Raw genomic sequence first — 9,432 nt, forward strand, 5'->3', positions numbered from 1 at the left:
AGAGATCCTTCCCTCAAGTCCCTCATTTTACAGAATATACTGAAATTTTATGGAAAACTGGGACCTGGAAAGGGGAGATGCCTTTCTCAAGGTCACTGTAATTTAGGGGCCAGAATTTCTTTCTTCCTGTGCAGGGCTCCCACCACCATCCTGTAAAGCCTTTTAAGCACCTCTCAAAGCTGCTGGTGGAGGAGTGTACCTTTCATGTGGGATTCTCCACCTGTCCTGCAAGAACTAGGTACAGTCTCCTATTTTCTAGTGGAGAAGAACGTCCGAACCAGAAATGGAAGGTGGAGCCCTGGCCGGACGCTGTCCCCAGGGCCACAGTGCACCCCACAGGCCAGCTGAGCATCTTTCCTCTCCTTCTCCTTCTCCTTGTGTGTCAAGTCCACCCACTGGACAGGCTGGGAGTTGCTCCCGGGTGGCCTTGCAGCTGGGAGCGCGGGTTCTTCCATCAGGCAAATTAGAGCTGCAATCTTGGTTTCGCCACTTACCTTGCCAAACTTCCCTTCTTGTCTACACAACAGGGATTTTGACATCCAACTCGCAGGGTTGTTGCCTGGATAGAATCCCACGATGTCCATGATGTGCCTGAGGCAGAGCACAGCACGTGGTGGCCGCCACCACCACCGCCACTGCCCCTGCCCCAGCTCCTGGGAGGTGCTCGGCTATGGCTGTGCTGGAGCCCATCGCCTGCCTGGGACAGGCCCGCAGCCCACGGGGAAACGACTTACTTTCTTTTACAGGCACCATGCCTCTCCTGCACAGAAAAACATGTGCAAATAAAAATCCACAGTAAAATCCTCTCATTCTCTGTGGCCTCCCAGTTGCCGTCTTGCTGACCTCTGGCGAACACACATTAAGGGAAGCTCTATTGTTTTCATTTTGACAGAAAGTGTCCCGACCATTTAAAAAGGACAGAAACTCTTGTCTCACACACTAAAACTGTGATACCTAGGTTTACATCTCATCTGATTGGAAGAACACTTAAAATAAAAATGGGTAAGGATGGACACCTGTTAGAATCCTCTTCCTCCGTGCCATAAAACTTTTCTTAGATGGTGTTTTACCAGGGACACCGGAGTGGGTAAATAATTGGACCAGCCAGTGCTTTACAAACATGTTAATTTTATTGAGTAGGCATCAAAGCTTCTCTCCATGTCAAGTAATGGAGAAGCCGTATCACACGGATTACAGAGCTATTGTTACTTGAAATAATCTTTCATAAAAGAAAGAAATGAAATACAGTTCTTCTATAAAAAGTGCAGTAGTAGTCATTACTGGAAGTTTTCCAAAATGAAAGCAAGATTTACTACATATTGCAAAAATCGGTTTAGTGCTTTAATACTTTACAAAGTAACAACCCAACCACCAAAGACAAGCTCTTACAATGGGTTCCTTCTCCAACGATAGACCAGATGGAAAAGAATATTTGCATTGAATCAGAAAAGGGTTCTGGACAGCTTGGTTGAAGTAACAGGGATTTCTGACCCCTTTCTGACTCAATGTTTTCCTTCGTCCATGGTAACAAGTAAACTGGGGAAACAAAGTCATGTATTTCATCCCAAATCAGTCAAATGAGGCAGTAAAAGAAAGAAGAAAGGGAAAGAAACAGAGGAACTACATTCACTTGCCAATGCGTGTTGGAAGGAACCAAGCAAATACGTATCAGCAATCATCAGTTAAAACGAGACACACGGGTCAAAGCTGAGGGTGAACGGGGTTCAGGTTCTGAGCGCAGACTCAGGGGAGCCCCCTGTGGCTCTAAGGGCCCCGTGGGTGGTGGAGGGCCCCGGGCTTCCTCGGGGTGTTGAATGATGGCTGGCTCTGGGAGGTGGCGTTTGCCTCGCATACAGGGGCTCTGGGCCACTTGCCCATCTCCAGCTGTGCTCACGGTGGCTTTACTAGTTTTGGTCACAAGTTTGTGGGGACAAGCTGCCCCACTCCCACCTACCAAATCATCACTCCAGGGCAGGCGTTTGGATTCCATTCCAGGCAAGCTGGAAAAACTGGACGGGCTGCAGGGCTCCTGCCTTGGAGGAAGTTTTGCGAGGGCCAAGGAAGCAGCCCTGGAAAGGTCACCCTCTCTGAGCACTGGCCAGGAGCATGTCTGCCACACCCGCGTGTGTCAGGGCAGCAATGAAAGGGGCCTTGTTTATTTGGCAATTCAAGCGAAGGGACACACACGTGTGGGCTCACTCACTCTCTGCTCGGCAGCTGCCGAGGGGGTGCGACGAGGGAGCTCCTGGCCCCCAAAATGGGGGACCCTAAAATATGGCACCCAGAGAAGTGACATCAAAACCACGGAAAGGGAACAAGAGAAGGACAAAGGCTTTTAACCAGGCCACAGTAGGACAAGGGTCCTATAAGAAGCTTGTAACAGTATTTTGCCAACAACTGGTAGAGGAAAACACATTTGGCCAAAGGACCTAGAAGTAAACACCAAGGTTAGGTAGTTGGGAAGATCATCCCACAGGGGTAGGAAGTTCAGAGGGGGAAGCATCCCTCCCCTGCTGGTGGGCGAGGCCACCAGGGGGCCTGGCCGAGGAGGCTGTGTTGTTTGGCTCTGCTATGTCCAGGCTCTGCCCCTGCAGTACACACACACCTGTGACCAAGGGGCGACAGGGGGCCTCCAACTTTGTCAACGCAGTCCCCCCACACCTGTGTGAGCAGCTCCCCTTCCCTGAAGGCCTGCTTTTGGTGACATAAGAACGGGTCCTGCTGGTGGTCAGGCTGATGCCCTTTCCTGGGCAGGGTCATCTGCTGCCACTGAGTTTGGTCTAGGAAGGAAGGCCTATCTCCCTGGAGACACTGTGAAGGCACAGCGTCCTAAGGACCCATTATAAGGGACTCTCCAGAATGGTCCAGGCCCATGACGACCTCATGGAGGGGGTGTGATCACGAGAGGTGCCCTGGAGGAAACTGTCCCCACCTCATCCTGTCCCAGAGGGCCCTCTGTAAACAGCGGAGTACCTTCTCTATGAGGGAGGGCCCCCGGGGCGGCGTTTACACGGGAGACCCGCCACCATCAGGTCTGGTGCTCACTGCTGTATCCGGCCTTCGTAAACCACAGGCTGGAGAAGCAGCCAGGCTGCTGTATCAGCTCAAATTCTCCCCATTTAGGGGCAAGAGTAGAATCTCGACTTGATAAAGGCTGCAACTGATACTTTTAGGCTTCTTAATAGCTATCAAATCATTGATTTCATTTTCTTTTTTCAACAAGTGTTTATCCAGCACCTAATATATGTCAGGCGCTGTTGTAGGCACCAGAAGTACAGCAGTGAGCAAAACATACAAAAATTCCTGCCCGCGTGGAGCTTACATTCTATGGGGGCTGGAGGGAGGCATACAATGAATGAATAATTCACACGCAGCCCTCAGGTGGCGATAAATGCACAAGAGGAAGACGCACAGGGAGGCGGCAGGGAGGGTGGGATGTGTTGGCTTATTAAGTAAAGAAGTCAGGGAGAGCCTCATTGAGGGGTGACACTGGAACAAAGACTGGCAGGTAGTGAAGGGTGGCTGAGGGTGGGTGTTGGGAGAGGACATTCCAGGCAGAGGGCATGTGCAAAGGCCCTGGGCCAGGCTTGCGTCACTGGGGCAGAGGTTGGAGAAGTACAGGGGTGGGAGTGGTCTTTGTAAGAACCTAGTTGTTTCTTTAAAGTCATCCTTCAGTGTCTGTTCTATCACAGATGTTCTCAAGGAGCTGGCTCCACTAATTTATCCTCTTTAAAATAATGGGTTGCTTTGGTCTTGAGCATATTCAGCCTATATTTAAAAAGCCAGTGGTACCTCTCATCTTACATTAAAGAACTGATGGTGCGTGTGTGTGTGTGTGTGTGAGTGTGTGTGTATTCTTGAGATGCTCTCTTGGAGGAATAAAAAAGGATAAGCAATGGGCATCATTTTGTACATACATAATTAGGGTGGGACTCTTTTTGCAAGCATCAAACAGCAAAAATTGAAATTTCAGCAAATTATTTTGCAAAATAAAATGGAAATAGTAATATTTTAGCCTTGTTTGGAGATTCTGGTTTCTGTGCTGTTCCTGCAGTGATGTGTGTATTAAGTCAGCCGGTGGGGGGTGGGGGTGGGGGTGGGGGTGGAGGAGCACGGCATCTTGACACAGCACAGACTACACACTTGTTCCCGAGAGGTCTGTGCAGGGCAGCCCTCTCTCTATTCTCTGCTGGGGGTGGGCATGGAGTGAAGAGGAAGGACTGGTTTTGGGGAACAAAGTTACCCACATGACTGCGAACAGACCATCTTGCACATTGCTCGGAGCAATCGTGAAAGTCTTCCTGATCAGGGTGCCTCGGAGCGCTCCCTGCAGCCTCCAGGCCTCCTGAGGGGAGTGTGGGGCCCCTCGTCATCATGTGTGCCCTGTGGGTCTCCTGGGGATGAAGCGCCCTGGGCCCAACCCCGTGTCAGCAGATCCACCGTTAGAATCATGCTCTGGGCCGCTGGGACCTGTGCTGGAGAGTGGATCTGGGCACTGGGGGGATGAGACAGAAACAAGAATGAAGCTGGGCACCTCTCCCTACCCTGGAGCCCCACACCAAGGCGGCCCAGTTCCAGTAGCAAGGAGAACTTATAGTTAGGACTGAAGGGCAAGGTGGGGCCCGGAGGTCTCCAGAGAGCCACCGCTTTAAGGCTTTTTGGAAGGGGGTACCTGCTCCCTGGTGCCAGGGGTGCCAGCCACTGTGGGGCCCTTTCTTGGATGTGCTTGCGCTCGGATGACAGCAGAACCAGACTCTGGACAGAGGCAATGTCACAGCGGCTGGGGTCTGACAAGGCAGGGTCGGCTCAACCACGACACACGTTTTCTTCTTATTTATTATAACCGTTGGAACAAAGAAAAAGAAAAAAGCACTCGAGGAACTTAATTTGTAAAGTCCACACCACAATGAGGAAAACTGAATCATGTCCTAAAGAAAGAAACCCTCCCAAACGTGCATTACTCCACGTCTCTTAGTAAACATGAAAGACACAGAGAATGGAACACATGGTTTGGCAAAGCCTTTTTTTTTTTCCTCACACAAATTTCCCACCACTGATGGGTACAGCCCTTTTTTCTTAACCAACGTGAAATATATTTTGATCGGTTAAGTTTATTTCTGCAAAGTAGAGTAGTTTTCAAAATAAGCTTGAAGTCGCTAAGCAAGGAGGTGAGAGCCACGCAGCCACGGCCCTGCCCCAGAGGCGGTGGGCACTGTCTGGAGGATTTCACACCTCGAGGTGTGCCCCCTGCTATCTTGAGTCACTAAATTCCTGATGGTAAGCTACCAGAATTAATAAATCAAATCACTTTGGAAAACATAAAGTTTGTAAAGTAACAGATCCCAACTTTTCAGAACGCCACTGGAGCCACTGGGTGGTGATAGGCAAGAAAAAGGTCCACAGTAACTTAGTGAATAGAAAGTATTCATTTAAGAGGAAAGATGCAGTACCAAAATCCAGAAGCAGAAAACAAATCAAGCTTTCCATGGAAAAAGAAGAGACATTTACACAGTTCCACTTTCAGAGGGGATTTGAACAAATAGCAGAAAGCATTTCACCCCCAAGAGCCCACAGCGGAGCCCCACCCAACCTAAAGTTAGCCCTCCAAGGGGGTAACCCTGTGACAATATAAGGGTGCAAAATATTGCTCTCTGGCATATTCTGAAAATAATATAAAAATAATTTCTATAGTACAGTTTAAACTTGGCTTGTAAAATCTCAACATAACAGCATAAAATCTACAAACAGAATACACTTAAAAACGCCTTCCTTTCACAATATATTTTTTTTTAAAAAGTCATATACCCAGGTAACGCAGTTGCAGGAAGTGTGAAGCAAATGACTGAAATAACCTCCACTGGGGTTTAGAAGTATCTGGTATCCTTCTGGAAACTTGCTGTCACTTAAGAGACATCTGACCTTTCCAGAAAGGGAAGTTTGGCCAGGTCAGACCGGCTGGGGAAGGCGGCCCACAGGTGGGGCAGCTGCTCAGCCCGTGTCCAGGACCTGTGCCTAGGTGGGGCTCATGTCCTTTCTAGAATTGGAACTGGCCGTCTTCCTTTTCTCTAGCACCCCCAATCCACTTCCTTTTCCTCCCACTCCACAAAGGGCCCCCAAGTCACAGAAGGGCATTAGAGGACCTCTTGACCCACACGTGAGAGACACAGCAGTTTCTAATAGTTCCCGTCCAGCCTGATGAACTCATTTTGCCTGAGAGATGTCTGGCTTGGGACCAGGGCTAAAGGTCTCTTGTGAACACTGGGGCGGGGGTGGGGTGGGTGGCTGGACCAGCACATTTAAGGGAACAGTGGGCTCTCTCAGTTTTTAACATTGTTTTTAGAGGAAGGATGGATCCAGATCTCTCACAAGAGGAGACGCCTATTTGTAAACGATGTGGATGGAGGGCATCGTACCAGATGGGAGTGACACCCACAGGCGCCCTGCACATGGAGCGGCCGGTGCAGGGGTCTTCCATGTTGTGGGGGGGGGGGGGGGGGGGGGAGCCTGGGGGTGGGGTCTGGGGTTGGATCTCAGGCTCTTATTTATGGCATATATGTCAGATGTGGGTGTGGTGGTGGTGACCCTGAAATCCGAGGAGCTAGAACAGGTCACTGTTTTTTGATATTACCTACAAATAACACTGCCTGGTTTTAAAGGTTTTCCTTTTTCCTCTGGTACTACAAATGGACCATTTGTATTCTCAGTTTGCCTTTTTTTTTCTTTCTTTCTTTTTTTTTAACCTGGCAGAGAGCATGAGAAAGATAAAATACTTGCACAGCCAGTTTTGGAAATTTCTGGTTGGCTGTTTTCATGTTAAAAAAATTAAAAAACAAACACGAGATTACTTTCTGCCTCCTTGACTTCCTGTGCGTGTGTGTTTGGTTTCTGAATGCGCAGGGGAGCATATTCCAGGCTGGCTGTTCCACCTTCTGTGAGATGCAGGGCAGGAACTGGCGTCTACACATGAAGCCATATTTATTTTCCATGACCTCACAGCTTTGGATGGCAAAGCAGTTGGTCAGCATGACGTGAAGAATCAGTCCAAAAAGCTGCCACAAACCCTCTTGAGGAGAGAATTTTTAAAAACTACTTTTTTTTTTAACAAAAGAAACCCCAGTAATATGAAGGACATGAATGTTAGTAATTACCACACACTGAAAGTATCGTTTAGCACGAAAAGTAAAACTTTCGAAAAATTTAAGATCCTATTTAATAAATAATTTTAAGGAACCACTTATGTAAACCTTGAATAAATTACTGAAAACTCCACGTGCTGTGGATAATTAAAAACAAAAAGAAATTACTCACAGGAGATACTCAAATTAGTTTATTATATCAATAATTCTTCAAACGAGTAAAAACAAAAATCCCCTTCCGTATTTTTTTTTTTTTCTTTCTGTTCTTTATCTCGGGGGAAAGCATCCTTTCTGGAGAAGGAGAAGCTGGCGCCAATGAAGAGATGGTCTACCTCCTGTGTTTTCTGAAGATACACCCACAGAGAAGCTGGGTGCTTTCTCCTCTCTTTCTTGGGATTATTAGAGGCTATTCTAAGGCTCTCACAGGTTTTAAAGGATTCTTTTGCTAGTGAGGATTTTACCCATCGTATCTGTATTTCTTGGAAACGAGATCTTTCCTTAGTGAGGCAGGTTTAACGCCTCAGTGTCCTTGGCCAAGAACGGTATTCTCCAGAGGTAATCTTGGAAGGAAGACGCTGCATATTGCTGCTCAGAACAGGGTAGCTAAGGACACATTATTTTTTCCTCAAGAAATGTAAGGAGGCACCAAAATAGGGACCGCTCAGGGATGGGGCTGCCCCTTATGTGCTCTGGAGCCATAGTCAGGGTTACCCGCACCCTGCAGAGGGGACCCCGATGGGAGCGGTGCCCCTCCACCTGGCTGATCCCAGACAGATGCGGGTGGAAGTGGAGGTGGGGGTGGTCTTCCTTCCCGGCGGCCCTCAGCCCCTCCCCTCTGGAAAGAGGCGCAGGCCGGGTTTCAGGGCGGCTTAGAGGGGGCTTACACAGTGACCGCAGGGTCAAGTTCTCGCCTCTCTCCTGGGGCACCGATGGTCGCTTCCTAGGGGCCACTCTGGTGACAGAGCATTGTGGAAGTGTCTTCGAAGGAGAAATGTGAGCAGGCTGTCATCTTTGCTCATATATGGTCAACTCCAAATTGTGAGTTGGGAACCTTGCCTTTGGGCCCCAAGGTGTCTTTGGAAAGCTCCTGTCGCCTGAGCTGCCCGGCACCGGGAGTGATCGCTACACCTCACCGCGCCCTGCGAGGTAGGTTGTCCGGTGCCCATCCTACAGACGCCCGCGACTTTGATGGCAGTGTGAATGTCGCTCGAGCCGGGGACTGTGGGAGGAGGTTTTGCTTATGAGATGGAGCCGTGTATCCCTAAAGGGTCACAGGCACCACCAGGGCGCCAGTGGGAGGCCAACCGCCCTGTCCTCCAGGGACCCGGGAGGGGCACAGGTGGCAGCCCGAGGCAGAGCCGCCACCGCGGTCCCGGGGCCGCGCGTTTGCTTCGAAATCCTAGGTGGCAACAAGCGCACGCAGGTGACCGCTACATGGAAGAGGTCAGTCGCCGGGTTAGGGAAAAAAGAAAAAAAAAAAAAAAAGGCATGTAAAACACTCCCTTCTAAAAACAAAGGGCTGCAAATTTCTTTATTTCTCTTATTGAAGAACAAAAATACCCTTGCAATGGCTATTGAGTTTCCACAGGTACGAGGCAGATGCTAGCTAGCACACCCACTTCCAACAGTATGACTTGTTTCCTATCCGTCTACTACCTGAGTGGCGTCAGTGTAGGTTCAGGCACCATTAGGAACGTTTGACCAAACACGTACACAGCACGGACAGAGGATCGCCGGCCTCCCGGTGGACCAGGGCGCGGAGGAGACACCAACAGCGTGGAGAGGACAGCCCAGCCGGCGGGGCCGCGGCGCGCGCTCAGGGCCGGGCCGCGCGCGCCTCGCGCCGCCGCCGCAGCTCCTCGCGGTAGCAGTACGAGCAGTAGTGCTCGGTCTCTGCGCGTCCGTAGAACGCGCAGTTCTCGCGCTGGCAGCGCCGCTGCGCCGGCCCCGCGCCGGGGCCGCCCCGGCCGCCCTCACCGTTCGATCGCGCGGCCGGCGCGTCGGCGTCGGCAAACTCCAGGCCGTCGCGCGCCGCGCCGAAGCCGTTGGTGTAGGTCTGCGACTTGGGCTCGGCCGCGCCCGCCGCCCCCGCCGCGCCGGGCAGGGTTATTGGGACGGCGCGCGCCAGCGACTCGACCGTGTTGACGGTGCGCAAGGCAGCGGCGCGAGCCGGGCTGTAGCTCTGCGACGACAGCGAGCGGTTCTGCTGCGGGTACGTGGCGCACGGCCGCAGCGCGCCCACGGCCGGGGCGCACGCCTCGTCCCGCGCGCCCGCCGCCTGCACGTGGATGACGCT

At 51.0% G+C, this 9,432-nt stretch overlaps 1 protein-coding gene across 1 annotated transcript in view; it reads right to left on the minus strand.

The window, feature by feature from the left end:
• Nucleotides 1-8,952: 8,952 nt before the first annotated feature.
• LOC114903852 (OTU domain-containing protein 7A) overlaps nucleotides 8,953-9,432 on the minus strand; it is a 201,514-nt gene continuing 201,034 nt past the window's right edge. The window contains exon 14 of the mRNA XM_029237114.1: nucleotides 8,953-9,430. Coding sequence (XP_029092947.1) covers nucleotides 8,953-9,430 — 478 coding nt within the window. The remainder of the gene's footprint in view (nucleotides 9,431-9,432) is intronic.

The sequence above is a fragment of the Monodon monoceros genome, unplaced genomic scaffold (genome assembly GCF_005190385.1).
Source record: "Monodon monoceros isolate NGI ecotype Baffin Bay Population unplaced genomic scaffold, NGI_Narwhal_1 Super_Scaffold_21, whole genome shotgun sequence".
Taxonomy (NCBI): Eukaryota; Metazoa; Chordata; class Mammalia; order Artiodactyla; family Monodontidae; genus Monodon; species Monodon monoceros.